This window comes from Aotus nancymaae, unplaced genomic scaffold (genome assembly GCF_030222135.1).
Source record: "Aotus nancymaae isolate 86718 unplaced genomic scaffold, 86718_ANA_hifiasm-v0.15.2.pri h1tg000193l, whole genome shotgun sequence".
NCBI lineage: Eukaryota > Metazoa > Chordata > Mammalia > Primates > Aotidae > Aotus > Aotus nancymaae.
In genome coordinates, this window is record NW_026988608.1 from 1,338,502 (window position 1) to 1,358,457 (window position 19,956).

The window sequence follows — 19,956 nt, forward strand, 5'->3', positions numbered from 1 at the left end:
AATGGAGTTGCCGGGTGACACAGCAAGTGTGTGTTTAACTAAAGCGTTTCCTGCGCTTCCCAAGTGGCTGTGCGTGGCACCTCCTCACCCCCAGCGTGTGGGTCGTGGTGCTGGCATCCTTGCCAGGCCTCTGGGCCTCGCCCTGATCACTCACTGGCCATTCTGGTGGGGATGGCGGGGGCCCCTGTCGGGTTTTCCCTGTATTTCGTGGAGACTGAAAACAGCCGTCTCTCCTGTGCTCACTGGCCTTCGGGAGCTCCTCCTCTGCAAAGAGTGTACCCTCGGGATGCCGTCCCTCGCCACCGCGTGCCCCAGCCCCTGGGAGCCACCATGTTGCCTCCCGTCCCTGGGTTCATGGCACTGGGCATTTCATAGGGATGGAGTCACACGATGCATGAACCCTTGTCTCTCTCTGGCTGCTTTCACCTGGCACTGGGTTTCTGTCGGGGTCCTTCCAGCTGGGATCATGTGTCGCTGCCTCATGCTTTTTCTTTTTTTATAATCTCAACTTTTTTTTTTTTTTCGAGATGGAGTCTCGTTCTGTTGTCCAGGCTGGAGTGCAGTGGCTCAGTCTCAGCTCATTGCAGCCTCTGCCTCCCGGGTTCAAGTGGTTCCCCTTCCTCAGCCTCCCAAGTAGCTGGGATGACAGGTGCCCACAACCACGCCCAGCTAATTTTTTATGTTTTTTTGTAGAGATGGGGTTTCACCATATTGGTCAGGTGGGTCTTGAACTCCTGATCTCAGGAGATCCAACTGCCTTGGCCTCCCAAAGTGCTGGGATTACATAATCTCAAATTTTAGTTTAGATTCAAGGGTGCAGCTGCGTTGCCTGGGTGTATTGTGTGATGCTGAGGTTTGGGGTTCGATTGATCCTGTCCCCCAGGCACTGAGCATAGGACCCAGTGGTTAGTTTTTCAACCCTAGACCCCTCCTTCTCTCCCCCACCTCGTAGTCCTGGTGTCCATTGTTCTCATCTTTATGTCCACGTGTGCCCAGTGGTATTGGGTTTATACATGAGGACGTGTGGTGTTGGGTTTTCTGTTCTTGGATTAATTCGCTTAGGATTATGGCCTCCAGCCGCATCCATGTTGCCACAAAGGCCGTGATCTCATTCTTTTTTACGATTGTGTGATATGCCACGGTGTAGAGGTACCACATTTTCTTTATCCAGCCCACCGTGGGTGGGCACCTGGGTTGATTCACGTCACTGTGATTGTATTAGCGCCGTGATGAACACAGGAATGCTGGTGTCTTTCTGTTTAGAATGATTCGTTTTCTTCTGGATATGTATGCATAACAGGAGTGCTGGGTCAAATGGTAGTTTGACAGTTTTTGAGAAATCTTCAAACTGCTTTCCACAGTGGCTGAGCTAATTTGCATCCCACTGCGTAGCAGCTTTTGCTCTCTCTTCTCTGCCGTCTTGCCAGCATCTGTTGTCTCGTGGCTTGTTAACAGTAGTCACTGTGGCTGGTATGAGATGGTGTCTGATTGTGCTTGGACTTGCGTTTCTCTGCTGGTTAGTGTGGGGAGCATGTGTTTTTATGTTTGTTGGCATTTGGGTGTCTGCTGTTGAAAGTGTCTGTTCATGTGTCTTGCCCGTTTTTAATGGGTTTGTTTGTTTTTTGCTTGTTCAGCTGTTTAAGTTCCTTGTAGATTCTGGGTAGTGGAACTTTGTTGGATGTGTAGTTTGTGAATATTTTCTCCCTGTCTGAAGGTTTTCAGTTTACTCCGTTGATGGTTTCTCTTGCTGTGCAGAAGCTTTTTAGCTTAATTAGGTTCCAGTTGTCACCTTTTTGTTTTTATGGCAATTGCTTTTGAGGACTTAGTCATAAATTATTTCCAAGGCTGATGTTGAGATGGGTGTTTCTGAGCTTTTCTTCTAGGATTTTTATAGTTCGAGGTCTTACATCTATGTCTTTAATCTGTCTAGAGTTAATTTTTGTATGTGGTGAGAGGTAGAAGTCCAGCTTCATTCTTTTGCATGTGGCTCGCCAGCTCTGCCAGCACCATTTATTGAATGGGGAGTCCTTTCCCCATTGCTTGATTTTGTCAGCTTTGTCAAAGATCAGATGGTTGTAGGTGTGCAACCTTAATTCTGGGTTCTCTATTCTGCTCCATTGGTCTACGCGTCTGTTTTTGTACCAGTGCCATGCTGTTTTGGTTACTGTGGCCCTGTAGTATAGTTTGAAGTCCGTTAATTGATATCCCCGGCTTTGTTCTGTTCTTCAGATTGCTTTGGTTATTTGAGTTTGTTTTTGGCTCCATGTGAATTTTAGGATAGTTTTTCCTATTTCCGTGAAAAATGACTGTGGAGTTTGATAGGAATAGCATTGAATCTTTAGATTGCTTTGGGCAGTATAGCCATTTTAACAATTCTGATTCTGCCAATCTGAGTGTGGGAGGTGTTTCCACTTGTTTGTGTCTTCTCTGAGTTATTTTATGTTTTTGAGATAGAGTATCTCTCCGTTGCCCTGGCTGGAGTGCAGTGGCACAATCGTGGCTTACTGCAATTTCCACCTGCCAGGTTCAAGCAATTCTCGTGCCTCAGCCTCCTGAGTAGCTGGGATTACAGGTGCACGCCACCATGCCTGGCTAATTTTCTGTATTTTGGTAGACACAGGGTTTTACCATGTTGTCTATGCTGGTCTTAAACTCCTGGCGTCAGGTGATCCACCCGCCTTGGCCTCCCAGAGTGCCAGGATGACAGGTGTGAGCCACGTGCCCAACCCGGTTTCTTTCTGCAGTGTTTTGTAGTTCCCTGGTGGAGCTCTCTCATCTCCTTGGTTAGATGTATTCCTGGATATTTTATTTTATTTTTTGGCCATTATAAGTGGGATTGTATTCTTGATTTGGTTCTCAGCTTGAATGTAATTGGTATATAAAAATGCTGCAGATGGTTGTATGTTGCTTGTGCATCCTGAAGCTTTGCTGAGGTTGTCAGTTCCGGGAGCCTTCTGGGAGAGTCTTCGGGGTTTTCTAGGCACAGAATTCTGTCATTTACGAGGAGAGGTGGTCTGGCCTCTGCTTTTCCCACTTGGATTCCTTGGTTTCTTTCTCCTGTCCGACTGCTGGCCGGGACCTCTGCCCTGTGCCTCGATGGCCCCCGTGTGTGTTTGCTGGACTGGCTGCATCACATCAGGTTTGCCTGCTCGTGCGCCGACTGTGTTGGGGTTGCCGGCACTTTGTGGCTGCCCGTGGGTCGTGTTCCACGTGGCCTGCCTCTCATGAGGAGCCCCGCTGTGGCACCGAGGTCACTCTGCAGGCTTCTGCAGGCCGTCTGCCCATGGTCAGGATCTGTGTCTCTGTGAGCCTGGCTCTGTGTGGGGGCCACGTGAATTTCCTCGAGGGAGGCAGACTTGTGAGTGACTTCTCCATGTGTGTGTGTAGATTTCTTGTCTGCTCCCGTGGACCCTGCTGCCACGGAGCTGGGACACTGCCACGAAGCCCCCGCTGTGTGCTTTCCCCAGCAGGCAGGAGTCTGTGGCTGTGGCTTCTTTCAGGGTGTTGAAAACGTTGATGACGTGTAGATCGTGCCTGAGTGACACCTGCTCCTCTTACCTGTGCTTGTGCTTCATGAAGAGGCTGTGGGGTCTCCCGGGCCGTGCTTGCGGGAGTTTAGAGCCTCCTGCAGGCGCCTGGCGGCTCCTGGTGTCCGTGTCCACACAAGGATGCCAAGCCGGCTCGCCATGCGGGGGCCGGGGCTGCTTGGTTCTCCCCGAGTCTCTGCCCGCTGGTAATTGAGGGTGTGGCCGTGGGTCGGGGGCTGTCTGTCCTTTCACTGGAAGACCTGGTGTGGGTGCGCAGGGTTGAGCAGCATGGGCAGCTCCCTCTGAAGACCTGCTCCTTCCTATCCCACCCGTGTGTCCTCCTGACCGGAGCCTGCCGTGCAGAGGTGTCCATGTTCCAGCGCCGTCTGGAAGCCAGCCTGGGGATGCGTGACTCTGCTGGGAGGTGGAAGAGGCGGAGGAGCCTCATTCCTTCCCAGGGAGATTCTCAGCCACCTGGCAACCCCTCGGCCTCCTCTTGGGGAAGCAGCATCTGTCACCAGGGCCTAAACTCGTAGTCCCTGAGTCCTGCAGAAGGTGGGGATGCCGGTCTGACAGCTTCCCCTCAGCTCCAGGGGCTGGGCTAGGGGAGGCAGAGCTCTGTGGGCCAACGTAAAATTCCTGCCTGATAAACTGGTCATCCTTAACCCCCATCTACACGTGGACAGAGACCTTTGTGTCGTGGAAGAGGCCATGCCCTCAAAGCCCTCAGAGCCCCTCCTTGGCACTGTGGTGTCTGGGGGTCCTCGTCCAACCCTGCGGTGTGTGACCCTGTGGCCTGGTTCTGCTCGGGAGGGGTAGTGGGAATACGTGTGAGTCCAGAAGCAGCGAGCAGCTTCTTTCCAGGGCCTGCCTGGACCTCACAGCGTCAGCATGGATGGTAGTCAGTACCTAGGGTGCCAGCTGCCTGGAGGACCAGCCCTGAGCCCCCCTGCCCTGTTCCTGCTGGATGGGCTGGGAGGAATTCCAGAGGAAGGCCTCTGTGCTGGCCCAGCCGCCCAGGAGAACGCGTGGGCTCCATCCTGAGGATGACACGGCTTTCCTTGTCCTTCACATAGAGCCCTGGCTAGGCCCCGGAGGTGGTGGGTGGGTGGCGTGGGCTCCGTCCTGAGGATGACACGGCTCCCCTTGTCCTTCACATAGAGCCCTGGCTAGGCCCCGGGGGTGGTGGGTGGGTGGCGTGGGCTCCGTCCTGAGGATGACATGGCTTTCCTTGTCCTTCACATAGAGCACTGGCTAGGCCCTGGGGGTGGTGGGTGGGTGGCGTGGGCTCCATCCTGAGGATGACACGGCTCCTCTTGTCCTTCACATAGGGCCCTGGCTAGGCCCCGGGGGTGGTGGGTGGGTGGCGTGGGCTCCATCCTGAGGATGACACGGCTCCCCTTGTCCTTCACATAGAGCCCTGGCTAGGCCCCGGGGGTGGTGGGTGGGTGGTGTGGGCTCCGTCCTGAGGATGACACGGCTTTCCTTGTCCTTCACATAGAGCCCTGTCTAGGCCCCAGGGGTGGTGGGTGGGTGGGGCCAGGGCCGTGCTTTCCCTTTTAGGAAAAGGAGGCTGTGAGGAATGTCTCGAGTGCTGGTGATGGTTTGGGGAAAGGTGCTTTCCACTCTACCAAGTGCTAATGTGTGTGAAAATCTTGGAGCAAAGCTCCCGCTGTGCCCGGCAGACGCCAGCTCAGCCTTGGCAGCTTGGCCCTTCCACCTGTAACTGCTGATCCAGGAGAGGTGGCTGCCCCCTCTCTAGGTCAGGTCCGGGCTGAGGTCCTGGGTCTGGGACACTGGTGTTGCTCCCGGGAGGTCCTGGGGGCCCACTTAGCCGGCATCCATCAGCACACATGCGTGTGATGGGTTGACAAGGAGAGGGACAGTGAGGGCACTCAGGACAAGGCGCCGTTTGTCCTGACTGATTTCTTAGGGCAGGTGGAGTCTGTGCGCTGAGGGGCGCCTCACTGCCTTCACAGCACGAGCCAGGGCCTGTGGCTTTCAGGGCCTGTGGGCTGCAGCCTCCTGGGCCTCAGGCAGGCTGCACGGTGCTGAGGCCTTCTCACGGGTCTCTGCTGGCCACAATGGAGGCTCGAGAGTCCTGGGCCACCCCTGCAGCTGCAGCCCCCGGCTCAGGGCAGCCAATGGGTCCCCTGGGGGTGTTTGTTCTGCAGCCTCCTCCTGGTGTCTGCAGAGGGGCCTGGTGGATGGTGGGGTGGGGAGAGGAGTGTGGAGTGTCAGGCCTGGGCTTGCCGTCATTGGCTCACAGTGGCAGAGAGAGAGGAGGGCAGGGGGCCAGCAGCAGGGGGTGGGCACGAGGTGGGGTGGGCGGGGTGATGTGGCTTTCTGTGCCAAAACAGGGCAGCGTCCTGCTACCCCCTCCTTTCCAGCTCCGCCTTGCCCCTCCTGTTGCTTTGAGGGGGTGTGATGTTCCCTCTGTGCACTGAGTCACTCCTCCTCCAGCCCCTCCTGGGCTCTGCCCACTCCCTGGGAGCTCTCAGGGACCCCAAATGACCACTGCCTGCTGACCTGGGGACCTGTGGCTGCCAGGAGTCACCTCTTCCTAGGAGCCCCTCCATTTCCCTCTGTGGGAGATAGCGGCATGGGCTTGGGAGGGCTGACAAGGCGCCCAGGGCCTGCAGATGGAGGATCAAAGGACAGATGGGTGGACAGGGCTTTTTACAGCCGTGGCCAAGCCACACATCTCCCCACCACCTGCTGACCTCTGAACACACTGGCCCCGGGGTCTTTCAGGGGACTTCCCGTATCCATAGGACTCATTCCCCTGAAGACCCAGCTTCATGGGCAGCCCCCAGCCGGCCCCACAGTGTGCCCTGAGTGTGGCATGGTATAGCCGCACCCCAGGACACAGGGCCCTGCTGTGTCCCATCCATCTGCTCGAGGGCCAGGGCTCCCTGCTGGGCCAGCCTGTTTCCATCCCCAGCCTCGGGAGCAGGAGCGCCCCAGGGAGGGCAGGTATTGCTGGGGCAGACAAGGGGGGTCCGGTGCGCGCTGCTCTTCCCCTTCTGCGCTCCACACCCTTGCCCGACGCTTGCCCAGGTGGGTCCCTGGCTGTGCCCTGAGTCAGCTGCAAGGCTCCTGTCTGCTGGGGCTCCCTGCAGTGCTGTGGAGGGAGGGGAGCTCAAAGGATGGAGCTGGGGTTGGGATGGCTCCGAGTGGAGAGACCTCCCCGAGGCCTGAGCAGGGTTGGGGTGGCCTTGGCCCCCTGCAGTGGCAGCGGCTGCGATGGCTTTGGGGTGGTGGCATCAGGGCGGGGACCACCCTTCCCTTTTTTGGCTTGGTTCAGCTTCCCATCTGCACCTCCAGGCCCCTGTCAGGCCCCTGCAAGCCTCAGGCCCTGGTGGCCTGGCCCTGCCCCGGGCTGCGGAGACCAGAGCCAGCCTTGCCAGGCTGCTCCTGCCTCCAGCCCTCTGAGACTTGCAGCCCTGGCCCCCATAGGCTGAGCCCGTGACAGCGGGACCCCCTCCACCTCTGGACTCTGGATGGGCCTCTAGGCTTCTCCGGGAGGGATCGGGGACCTGAACTGGAAACGCCCCTCAGGTCCCGTCCCTCCCAGGTCGGGAATCTCATGGTTGTGTGTAGCGGGACAGATTCACTGAGGCGGGGGGTGTGGGCATCTCCCTGCTGGCCGGGAGCCTGCTCTGTCCTGAGCACCCCGTTCCAGGAGCCAGTAGAGGCCCAAAGGTGGAGGTGACGGAGCCGGCCCAGGCAGCATTGGCAGCATGGGCCAGGGCACCACGGGGTGGCCTCTCCACAGGGCTGCAGGTGCGAGGGCCTCAACAGAGCAGGTCCAGTGTGTGCCGCTGGCCCCACCAGGGCCTGAGAGCTTGTGGAGCTGTGTGTGGGGAAGGGACAGGCAGGGACAGGCGCCTGGGCTCCCCTCATCCAGTGCTGCTGCTGCTGTGGCCAGGCCGGGTATACCTGCCTCAGAGCTTAGCACTCAGGGGGTTCCCAAGCCCCACCCCGAGTCAGGACCGTGCCCATCACAGTTCCGAGGTCCTGGGTGCAGGCCCGAGTGTCTCTACCTCTGGACGGGCAGCCCCAGGGGTGGGCTCCTCAGCTGCGGCCTTGGGGTCCTCCAGGTCTGCCCCCGTGGGTGGTCCTGGGGTGCTGGGCCCTGGGCAGGGGTGGGTGGGGCCGGGCCTCGGACAACAGGACCCCTCTGGGCAGCCGGGGGAAGGTGCCGCTGCCCACCACTCCAGCGGTGGGGGGAGCCGGAGGAGCACGAGTCCCGGCGGTCCCAGGCACCCCTCAGGCCCTGGAGTGGCTGAGCCTCGGCTGCCCGGAGGTGCCTTATTGATCGGGAGATTGCCCTAATCACTAATTTATGGCAGTTCCCCGTGTTGTCTGAGGATGTCGATATTAAACCTTGGCACACAATTCCAGACAGTTTCAGGCCAGACAGGACCAGGATCCGCAGTGCTGGCCCGGGAAGCCGTCACTGAACGCGCTTTATGTGTGGAGGCTGTCACCGTAATCAGTGACAGGAGGGAGATGGCAGGAGCGCTGCCCCAACAGGGTCCTGCAGGGGTGTAGGTGCCAGGACCCTGTGCCCTGGGTTTGTACCGGCACAGGAAAAGCCAGGATTGTTTCGGCACACAGGGGCCCCACAGGCCTCAGCTCCGGGCTGGTGCCACATCCTGACTGTGTCTATTTCACAGAAAAGACAGGACGAGGGCATTGCTGCGAAGGCAGAGCCCAGGGCACAGGGTATGTTCCCAGAGTAAGTTGGCTCCTGAGGCTGGAAGGGCAGTGGTGCCGGCTGAGGACAGAGCCGTGTCCTGGAGCTGCCCGGGGTTGCCGGCCGCCTGGGCAAGTCTGAGCTGGACAGCAAGGCTCCAGGGTGGGCAGGGGCTGCAGGCTGCCAGTCACAGGGTCTGCCCATCTGCCCCTGGGTGAGGGGATGGTGGAGATGGGGAAGGTGACCGGCTGGGCCCTCTGAGATGTGTGGGTAGCACACGTAATGCTGGGCCATGGCGCCGGCACCCAGGCGTAACCTTGAGGCTCCAGGCCCCCTCTGGACTGAGGAGTCCAGGGTCAGAGGCCAGCATTGACCTTGCATGCCCTCTCCTGACCTCTGACCTTCCTGCCCCAGGGTTTTAAGACATTCTCAGTGGTTGAGGAAAGCACTCGGGGCCCAGCAAGGGGTGAGGGACTGGCTTTCCCCAGGTCCGCATGCAGCTTTCCCAGGTGCTGTGGCTGGACACTTCTGCTCCCAGTTCCCGCTGAAATTCGGGAGCCTCCCCAGCCCCGCGCAGCGGCTCCCAGGCCTGGCTCCAGCCCCCGCCTGTCTTCAGCAGCCCTGCCCCTGTCAGCCTTGTGGGACTTTGTCCCCACAGGCTGTGGCGAGAGAGTAAGGGGTCTGTGAGGTGATGTCTGGTGACTCCTGGGCGGGTTCCTGTTTACCCGGTGGGCCAAGGTGCCCAAGGGGTGGGGTGGAGGGCACCCATTGTCGGCCCAGTGTTTCCCAAGGCAGGAGCCCCATGTGGGCCAGACATCCCCAGAGGCGGCACAAGCTCTGCAGGACCAGCGTCTCTGAGTCCTGTGGGACACTTTTCCTCATCCCAAGCACTTCCTGGGTCATAGGACACGAGACGGCATTTATTCAACTTCTGCGTGCATTTCAACCACGTGTGACGTTTGATCTTTGTGACGGCTCTCCTAGTAATGCCAGGTTTGATTGCAGTCCTCCCATGGGTGAAAGGAGAAGTCCAAGCCTCTCCTAGATGAGTGGGTGGGGTGGGCCGTGAAGGGAAGTGTCCCAGGCCTGGGAAACGCCTGCAGCTGTGGACAGCTCACCTTGCATGTGGCAGCTCTGAAACTGCCCAATACCCACTTCCTGGGCCTCCAGAGGCATCAGGAGGGGACCTGAGGCATCGAGAGAGGACGTGGGGTATTAGGAGGGGACGTGGGATGTCAGGAGGGGACCTGAGGCATTGGGAGGGGACGTGGGGTATTGGGAGGGGACCTAGAGCATCGAGAGGGGGCCTGAGGCATCGGGAGGGGACCTGGGCTGTTGGGAGGGGACCTGGGGTGTTGGGAGGGGACTTGGGGTGTCGGGAGGGGACTTGGGGTGTTGGGAGGGGAACTGGGGTGTAGAGAGGGGACCTGATACATCAGAAGCAGAGCTGCCCCTCCAGGTCTAGGGGCAGCCTTCGTGGGGGGCATGCATTGTGCCGGGGTGACAGCGCTGACTCCCGGCACCCTGCAGCAGCCTGGTTTTACTCTTCTGCGTCCCCAGTTCTGGGGGGCAGCCTTCGTGGGGGGACTTGTGCCAGGGTGACAGCGCTGACTCCTGGCACCCTGCAGCAGCCTGGTTTTACTCGCCTGGGCCACTCTTCTTTTGCTGTCCTCAATGGGGGCATTTTCTTACCAGTTTTGATACAAGCCCTGGCTTATGAAAAGACTAGGTTTTAACCTGAAACCCTGCTGGGGCTTTCCTAAGATGGATTGTTATTGGAAGCGCTCCTTCTACACCCACCACGGGCCAGGCGCTAGGCCGAGTGCGAGACGCAGAGGCGGGTCCCTGCGGGGCGGGAGGAGGGTTCTAGCCAGGCACGCAGGAGGGCAGATCATCGTTTTATTTTTAGGAAAAGTGTCGAAATACCAGCTGATGCTTTTGCCTTGGACTTTCTGGTCACTGTGCCAGGGGGACGTCTAGGCCGTCTCTCGCCCTGAGCCGGTGATTGGCCTTAGATGTGCTGTGGAGGGGTGGCTCCCTCAGCCCCTCCAGCTACCTTTCGCCCGGTTCCCAGGCCCGGCAGGTCCTTCGAGGCAGCCAGCAGGATGGGCCACCGGTGCCGGCAAACCGGAAACCAGAAATAGTTGCCGTTGCAGCGCTGAGCGCTTTCTGGAAAAGCTCCTTGCCTTTTCTTTGGCTGTTTTGTTGCTCCTGTAAGCCTGGAGGTGGCGGCGAAACTCCGAGAGCAGTCAGATACTGCGTTAGGGAAGACGGATGTCCGTGCCGTCTGGGCGCTGGGCTTAGCGCAGAGGAGAGTCTGGAGAGAAACCGTCTCCGATTGTAGGGCCCGGATCGGGGACTGAGACCCCAGCCAGCAGCCCTTGGGGAGGACCGGAGTGGCTGCCGGACACCTTGGGAGGCGTGGGAGGCTGGTGTTCATTTCCCAGCCCACTGTGTGGACACAGAATCAAGAGTGAGCCTGGGAGGAGGCGGCCCTGCGCTTGGCTCACTCCGCGGGATCAGATGATGATTCTCACAGGACTGCTCTCCATTGCCAACGCCAAAAAGTAAAAGCCTTCCTTGAAGAATGAATATTTTAAAAACCCTTGATTTGAATGCATTTGCTGTGCTGGGAAGACCGTCTGTAGCGCTCTGGCCAAGCTGACAGTGAGGGAAGGTGCTGCTGGGCCTACAGCTCCCGGCTGCTGCGTCCCATGCCGTCCCAAGCGTCCCAGGCCGTCCCACGCCGTCCCACATGTCCCACGCTGCCCCACGCCGTCCCACACCGTCCCACGCGTCCCAGGCCGTCCCACGCGGTCCCACGCCGTCCCACACCGTCCCACACGTCCCAGGCCATCCCACATGTCTCACGCCGTCCCACACCGTCCCATATGTCCCATGCCGTCCCACACCGTCCCACGCATCCCAGGCCGTCCCACATGTCCCATGCTGTCCCACGCTGTCCCACGCGTCCCACGCCATCCCATGCTGTCCCACGCCGTCCCACGCGTCCCATGCCATCCCACGTGTCCCACGCTGTCCCAGGCCGTCCCAGGCTGTTCCACATGTCCCACGCTGTCCCACGCCGTCCCACACGTCCCACGCTGTCCCACGCCGTCCCACACCGTCCCACGCATCCCAGGCTGTCCCACATGTCCCACGCTGTCCCACGCCGTCCCATGCCATCCCACATGTCCCACGCCGTCCCATGCGTTCCACGCCGTCCCATGCTGTCCCACGCGTCCCAGGCCGTCCCACACCGTCCCACGCCGTCCGGCACACACAAGTGCAGAGGCGCTTCCTTCACGCAGACGCGGTCTGGTTCCTGGGGAGGAGCCCCCAACTGTGCGATGGGCCTGTGGGGGCGTTTGCTCCTCCTTTCCCTTGTGTCCTAGTTTGACAGGTGGGCAGCACTGGCTGGGGACGTGCCGATAGCGTCGTGCGGCGTAAATGACGCTGAGGAGCGGGACAGACCAGTCTTGGCCCCGTAATCACGACCCGTGCCCGCTCTTTGCCCAAACGTCCCCTTCAGAACTGCCGGCCTTGTAGGATGGCGTCCCCTTCCCCTTTCCCGCCGGTTCCCTCCCCAGCACCGGCGCTGTCCCATTGGTTTGCTGAGTGAAGAGTTCACTCCAGGAGGGCACTTCCCTCCTTCCCGGGTCTGGATGGGCCTGGCCAGAGGTTTATGCAGTGACCTCTGACCTTGGCTGGTTAGCAGGGCCCCCACCTTCCTAGTGGTCCTTGTCCAGAGCCTTCTGGTCAGACAGTGCCAAGGTCCAGCCCTGAGCAGCCCAGGGGGACGAGATCTGGATGCGGGGCCGGGGGTGGGGAAGCCTGGGTTGGAGGCCCCAGGATGTGTAGGGCGTAGACCTGTGTGTGGTGGGTAATCTGGGGGTGGGGGGGGTTTGCATTTAGGGCTCAGCCCCCAGAAGCCAGACTGGATCCGAGGTGGGTGCCCACCACCCTCTTGGGCTATTCCCCCAAGCCTTGAGGGCTGAGTGTAGGCTGAGATGGGGTAAAGAGATGGTGCTGGGGCTCCTATGCCCCCTCCCAGGGCCATGGGGCTCCTCAGCTGTTCACAATAAGCTCTGTGTATACGGAAGGGGTGTACAGGGAGGGGGTCACACCCACTTTCCTCTGAGGCCCAGATTGAGTGATGTGACCCCAACCTTTGCACACCCACTCCTTCTGGGGGCCTATCCTGCCCCCTTGGTGACCAGGGCTGCCCCTGGCACCCCCACGCAGCTGGGTCCCTCTGCTCCCTCTCCTCCCATCACAGGGGCCCAGTCTCTGCCCCTCCATGGGCCCCCACGAGAGGTGACTTGGAACTAGGGGAAACTGGGTGGGGCCTGGGGGCAGATTCATGGCCTGGGGGCCCAGGAGCTGGGAGCCCTGCTATTGGGTGACCACGTGGTGGCCCAGACCCCCCGGTTGGTCCCATGGCAGATAGGAGGCAGGCCTGAGGGGCCTGGGGCTCCGGGCTTCTTGGGGGTGACTCTAGGGATGATGGGGTCCTGCTGGGACATCCCTGGCTCCCCTGATGCTCTGCAGACACCCCCGGCCTCTGCTGTGCAGACCCTCACTGTGCCCTCCCAGTGGCAGATGAGGAAACCGAGGCCCAAGACGGCGGGCGTGGGGGGACTGCACGGAGCCACGGGGCAGGGCTGGTTCTGGGGCCCCGAGCGCTTGCCCAGCTCGGACCCTTTCTCCTCTCTGGGGACCAGATGTTGACCTTTGCCTAAAACTCTGTCCGACTTCTGTGCTGCCGCCGGAAGGTGGGCGGAGACCTGGAAGGTTCAGGAACACTTGCCCAGGGCTCCTCTCAGCCGTGGCCAGTCCTGTGCACACACGCCTGCTCTCGGGGGGCTGCCACTTCTGCAGGTGCCACTCTGGTTCTGCGGCCTCTGCCCCTTCCCTCCCCTGGTTTGGAGCCAGTGTGGGGACAGCTCCGGGAACTCTCATGAGAGGGACTTGGATGGACTCCGTAGACAGCGAGTGGCTCCTGTCCGGTGTTTGCAGGGCCACTCCTGGGACACCAGCTGATTACATGTGGCTCCCCTCAAGCCCACAGGGTGACCATGGTGGACTTCTTTCTCCTTACGGCCTCCACTGAGTTTGGAACCAGAGCTGACCTCTCCTCTGGGAGCCGGGAATGAAGCTGAAGCCTGAGCCTCATGGGGCAGGGCCAGTGATCATGGGAGGTCCTGGCCCTGCCCGGGGCAGTCTGGAGACCCCCATGGGGTGCTAAAGGCAGGCGCTGGGGGCAAGGACCTGAAACAGCCACTGGGTCTCTGATTCCACTCCCACCGGCCGTGTCTGGGTTGGAGGCTTCGGGGTTGGAATCGGGAGGGTGTGAGGGCCACTGTGCACAGTGGCAAGGCCCGGTGTGTCTCGCCCCAGCCAGGCGGGCGCCGGGGTACAGCAGGAGCTGGGCATCAGGGTGGAGCCATGGTCACCCAGAGGACAGCCACCATGCCGGTCAGGCCCTGCCTGTGCCTGCAGCTCACCTGGCGGGGTCTGGGCCAGTGGGTCCCTGAGCAGGGATCCCTGTGGATATGGGGATCCCAAGTAGCCAGCAGGGACCACTTGGCTGGGGGCTTCTCATGGGTGTTGGTGTGGTGAGCCCCACCCACAGGGCTCCACTCGGCAGCTTGCAAGGTGTCCTGGAGCCACACCCGGGATTCCCGCCACGCCCGCTCCATCCCTGTGCAGCGTCTGCCTGGCCGTCCTGGGTACCACTGTCTGGGACTCGTGTCCCTGTGGCTGCCCTCCTGTTCAGTCCTGGGAAGCAGGGACAGTTGTGTTCAAACCACAGTCGCTGCCAAGTGCGGGCCGCATGTCCCCAAGCTCACAGCACCCCCGACCCCACAGCCGTGCCCCGCATGTTCTGACTCTACAGCTCTACCCTGGCACTGCCCTGATCCCACAGCCCCACCCCATCATGCTCTGGACCCCACAGCTGTGCCCCAGCACGCACTTGCCTGCTGCTGCCTCCTGGCCGGGAGCCACTGCCTGAGCCGCCTCCTCCCTCACACCCTCGGGGGGCACTGGCTTCGCAGGTGTGCAGGTGTGGGTGACAGTCGCTGTAACTCCCTCATGGCACTGGCTTTGCAGGTGTGCAGGTGCGGGTGACAGTCGCTGTAACTCCCTCATGGCACTGGCTTTGCAGGTGTGCAGGTACGGGTGACAGTCGCTGTGACTCCCTCATGGCACTGGCTTCGCAGGTGTGCGGTGTGGGTGACAGTCGCTGTGACTCCCTCATGGCACTGGCTTCGCAGGTGTGCAGGTGCGGGTGACAGTCGCTGTGACTCCCTCATGGCACTGGCTTTGCAGGTGTGCAGGTACGGGTGACAGTCGCTGTGACTCCCTCATGGCACTGGCTTCTCAGGTGTGCAGGTACGGGTGACAGTTGCTGTGACTCCCTCATGGCACTGGCTTTGCAGGTGTGCAGGTGCGGGTGACAGTCGCTGTGACTCCCTCATGGCACTGGCTTCTCAGGTGTGCAGGTACGGGTGACAGTTGCTGTGACTCCCTCATGGCACTGGCTTTGCAGGTGTGCAGGTGCGGGTGACAGTCGCTGTAACTCCCTCATGGCACTGGCTTCTCAGGTGTTCAGGTGCGGGTGACAGTCGCTGTGACTCCCTCATGGCACTGGCTTTGCAGGTGTGCAGGTGCGGGTGACAGTCGCTGTGACTCCCTTATGACTTGTTAGTTAATATATTTTATTTTCATCCTTTTCCTCTCCAGGAAGTGCTGACCTTGGGAACTTGTTCCTGTTCTCTAAGGTGGAGGTGATGGTGGTTGGGCTTCCTTGCTAGTTCACAGCTGGGGGGCCTGAGGCTTAGGGCTCCACACTGTGCGGGTTGCTTGGGGTCCTGGGGGAGGCTGCCACAGCACATGCCCATGGGCAGGAAGATGCTGGCTGCGTCTCCCAGGGCAGAGCAGGACTGTACTCCAGGTGCCCATGTGCCACATACCAAGGTCAGGGTCCTGGCGCAGCAGCTGCCATGTGGCTGTCCTGGGCGTGGGTGTGGACGTGCACCACCACCTCAGAGCCCTCAGCTCTATTAGGAATGGCTGAGGCTGCCCCCACCATGGGCTCCTGTGCCCACTGGGGCTCTTCTGCCTCTACTGGACGCTCCAAGAAGGAGCACAGGTGTCTCTGGGCAGCGGCAGCCTGGGTCTGGGTGGAACCTGGGTAGGCAGAGGGTCCCTGGACCCAGAGCCACCCAGCAGAGTTCATCTCCCCAAGCTGCAGGCGGCCAGTATAGGGTCCATCTCCCGGCTGGTGCAGAGACGAGAAATTGTAGAAATAAAAGACACAAGACACAGAGATGGAGAAAGAGAGTTTGGGCCCCGGGGTCCACTGCTACCCAGATCTCAGGGACCCCGAGTGCCTGCCCGGACGCTCCCACTTTTATTAAGCTGCAAATCTGGGGGCGGGTAGGTAGGGCGTGGTCTTGGTGGTCGGAGACTGAGGGCAGGGTGGATAGGGCGTGGCAGTGACAGGGTCAAGCACATCACGCGTCATTCAGGTGGGGGCTCAGGAATTTCTGGCACCTGAAGTGAGGTAAGGAGCGTAATGCATCAGCACCTTTTCCATCTTACCAAGAAAGAACCAGAACGTTAGGATCTATGTTACTACTACTGATGATCTTTTCTAAGACAAAAGGAACCAGGTGCAGAAGCAGAACACGAGAGTGGACATGGAACGTGACCACTGAAGCCAGCCTCACATAGAGACAGTTAAGCCCCGGGTGTCCGCGGGCGTCCCTGACAGCCGCCAGGCCTTACCACAAGAGCTTGGAGAAGCGGAGTTTTCTCCAAACTTCCCCAGGAAGGAGACGTCTCGGCCATCTTGGACGTCTCCTCCCCTAGCTGGCTAAATAGTGGGGCTTTCCCAGCGCTGGCGCTGCCGCACGGCCGAGGCGCCCTCCAGCAGCCCTTATGCGGGCGTGACAGAGGGCTTAGAGCATCTTGCCTTAGTGTCGTTCATTTCACGGTGTCACCCCAGGTTCACACTTCCGACCTGAGAGGCATTAGTAAAAGAATTGGGATCACCTATGAAAAACTAAGATCACACATGAATAACTATTAACTACTACGGTTATATTTCTAGTTATTTCTTCTTCATTGTTTGTATGGAAAGAGGCTGAGGCTTTGTGCTCCTGCCTCGGTGCTTATGCGATCTCCCCTCTTCAGGCCGGCTCAGCCCTGGACCTTGCCCCGACACCCTGTCCTCCCCTCACTGCAGGCCCCACAGACTCCGAGGTCCGTCTCCTTGGGGTCCCCGTCTCCCCCGCCACAGCCCCGCCGCCCTCTCACTCCCGTCTCCCTCCTCCAGTTCAGCCCCGTCCATCACACGTGCTGGTTTGGAGCTGACTTTCCTTTAACATCTGGTGAAGTCGGGATGATGCCAGATGGCAGCGGCTGCTCCCTGCCTGTGGGGCCGCAGGCCAGGCTGCCTTGGAGCAGCTTCACGGGTGCCAGAACAGCCTCCGCCTTGATGACATAATCTCTATTTGGGCGTGCGTAGGTTTTCCTGAGGAAGAGGCTGGGGAGGCTGATGCCTGGAGCTGGGGCCCGTGGAGGCTGTGCCAGCTTGGGGTGTTGGCTACGGGTCTCGTCTGTGCAGCACGGCCCATCCTCTGCAGACTCTTTGCCCAGTGCCCACCTCTGATGCCTGCCAGCCTCCTCTCTCACCCCTTGAAGCCCTACCCACTTAGTCAACCTGGTCCTGACCCCCATGCCAGTCAGTGCCCCCCTGGGCACCTGCAGCAGTGTCTTTCTCAGGCTCTTAAATCACACCACTCTCCCCACCCATGCAGACTTAAGCCCCACTGCCATCTTGTGCAGAGGAGACCAAGGCGTGGCCACAGGTCACGGCCCCATCCTCACCCCCAGGTCGCTTGCTGACCGTCCTCCCACTTCGCCCACGGATCAGCTTGTGGGTCCATCCGCACCCTGGGGTCCTTTTCCTGCCTGTGCCCAGGCCAGCCCCTCACCTGGGTACCCCCTTCCTGATGCCCACTCATCCTGGAGGACCCAGCACAGGCGTCCTCTCCCCAGGCTGTGACCCTGCACCTTCACGCTGGCTCTGCCCCTGTGCTCCGGGCCCTGAAGCCTCCACCAGTTCTTGTCACGGCACCTGTAGCTTAGGCTGAAAGACCTCTGGGTGCGTGACTGTCCCCAAGGTCCGTGAGGATGGACACTTTGCGTGCCGCGTCTACGCTGAACCCTGGTGCTGCCCTGGGGCACCCTGGGAAGGGAGCTGGCATTTTCCAGTTCAGATGAAAATTCGAAGAAACCCTTTATCCGTCTAGAAACTGTTCTGTCCCCTCCTCCACACACCGAGTGCCTCAAGTACTTGCCCACAGGACAGCACAAGGGCACGCCCCCCCAGGGAGCAGAGAGACGAGACTCTAGCCGTGCCTCCTGGGGTGGTCAGTGCCTGCCCCGGCGTCTCCCTGGATCTCCCTCAGGCCATGACTGTGTCTTCCCTGCCTTTAAGATAACCATTTGTGTGGGGGCCGGGGGGTTCCACCTGTGGAATTCCCCAGAGAGTAAGTGAATATGAGTTGGCTGTAAGTGGGTGAATCGGTGAAACGTCGTGAGCCAGTGTGTGTCCTAACCTTGCTCCGGGGCACAGGGCACAGTGGGAGCCGCGTGCAAGCCCTTCACGGGTGTGGCGCACTGCGGGGTGCAGCCCTGGGGCGCAGGCTCGGGGTGCAGAATTGGGGACGCAGGCCTGGGGGCACAGGTGGAGGCAGCTGCTGCCTGGGAGTCATCTGGGGTGCCTGTCCTGGAGGCCAGTGGGTGACCCTGTGGGGACCCCCGTCTTACATGTACGAGGAATGTCCTGGGTTTGAAAGGCAAGTGGAGGTGGTCTGGAAACCGCATCAGAATCCCTCTCCTTGGTGTGGATAGAGGCTCCCTGGGCAGGCCACATGGGCAGATCTCACCAGTGACAATTAGAGCGTCTGTCTTTCTCCCGGAGGCACTCACAAGAGTGGGAAACAGTGCCTTCTGCGTCTTGGTGCAGGTCTGCAGAATGGCCCTCCTGCTGGACACCGGTACTCCTGGCTCACACTGGTCAGGGTGAGCATAGCCGCAGTCCTGAGCCTCCCCTCACTGTTCATCTTGGGGCTGCTTGCAGACTCCCCCAGGCTTGCCCAGCCAGTGCCAGCAGAGCCGACGCCCCCGTCCTCTGGAGGTGCTCAGGGTGGAGGGGGAACCGGGAACGGTGGCTCGTACGTGTAACCCCAGGCCTGCCTGGCTGGGGGTCTTCACTGGTGCAGCAGCTTTCAGCGGGGTTGGCTGCTGCCCGGGACGGCAGCCCAGCCGCGTCTGGGACTCAGGCGTGTGCGGCTCGCTCTTGCCCCTTCCCTGCTGTCGCTGGGCAGACATGTAATTCCATGGCAGTCCTGGGAACAGGATGTGCATGACCCAAAGCCCATCTCTTGACTCCCCAGGGCTCAGTCCCCTCCTGCCTCGAACAGTAGCCGGAGTTCAGCCTCAAGCCACTGCACGCCTGACTCTCTTCCTGGGTGAAGGGCCCCGGGCGGCATCAGTGGGGATGTGGAGGTGGAGGAGCTGCTCGGGGTGGGGACTTGTGCTGAGCCAGGCCTTGCTGCCACCTCACTGGGTGTCCCTCTGTTTTATTCTGCAGTGAACTTCGACCACTTCCAGATCCTTCGGGCCATTGGGAAGGGCAGCTTTGGCAAGGTAAGGCAGGGCCTGGGCGGGGGCCGGGCTGAGGGGGCAGGGGCAGAACCGTGGCATTGGGCATGCTGTTCCCTGAGCCTGCCTGCCCCATCCTCCTCGGGAGAAGCAGTCTCACCTGGGCAGGGGCTCCAGGTCTTTTAGGGAGGGCGTGGGCACTCCTCCCTCGGAGCCAGCCTGCTATGCTGGCATCAGACTGGGCCCTGTGGTGTCAGCAACACCGCAGCATCCAGGAGCCACCGGGAGGACAAAATCGCAGCTTTGGCTAAACTGGAGCCGAGAGGCCAGGCCATGCCTGCGCCTGCTCCTCAGGGCCTGTGGGGGACAGGATGGAGGGTGGCTGCTGAGCCTGCATCCTCAGCTGGTCCCTGGTCTCCTCCCCATCCCCGTCTCCAGCCCCGTCCAGGAGAGCTGAGCCTGCATCCTCGGCGGGTCCTTATCTTCCTCTCCATCTCTGTCTCCAGCCCCGTCCGGAGAACATCCTGCTCCCGTCCTCCAGATTGTCCTGCTTGCCAGCCTGGACGGAGCCTGTTCCTTCACTCTGCCTTTGTTTTCTCTTGGCCAGATCTAACTTCCTGATTGCCGCCTTGTAATATCTAGAGATTGGGGGTAATTATAACTCAAAGAGGCTTAACGAGCACTTGGGAAAGTTGGAATTGGCCCTCCGGCTTCTGCGCGCGGCTGTGCTGGGGATGAATCAGTTCTGAATGGACAGTTCTTTTCAGCTGTCCCGGGAGGCTTAGCAGATGGGTTCTGCCTCCCTCCTGTGCCTCGCCATACAGCTGCCTGGACACTGTGTCTATTTCAGCCCCATAAGCCCTTTTTAAAGCTATTGCCATGCTACCGGAGCGTAACACGGAGGGTATTTGAATGCGATTAACTAGCTCCATTTCATTGTATCACAAACGATGGCTCCACTGGGTTACTTGGGGCTTGGGGTGATGAAAAGTCAGAGCAAATGAGCCTCTTCGCGCAGTGCGTTGAGAAGGCTCCCGTGCACCCAGG

General features: G+C 60.1%; 1 protein-coding gene across 3 annotated transcripts in view; it reads left to right on the top strand.

Moving 5' to 3' along the window:
* The window catches only part of STK32C (serine/threonine kinase 32C), a 106,795-nt gene that overhangs the window by 41,025 nt on the left and 45,814 nt on the right, over positions 1–19,956 (top strand). For 2 of the 3 annotated variants that reach the window (XM_064371825.1, XM_064371826.1), the window contains exon 2: positions 18,899–18,954. In XM_064371825.1, coding sequence (XP_064227895.1) covers positions 18,899–18,954 — 56 coding nt within the window. Of the gene's footprint in view, positions 1–18,306; positions 18,328–18,898; positions 18,955–19,956 lie in introns of those variants that run through there. The other variant, XM_064371827.1, reaches the window with a different exon arrangement.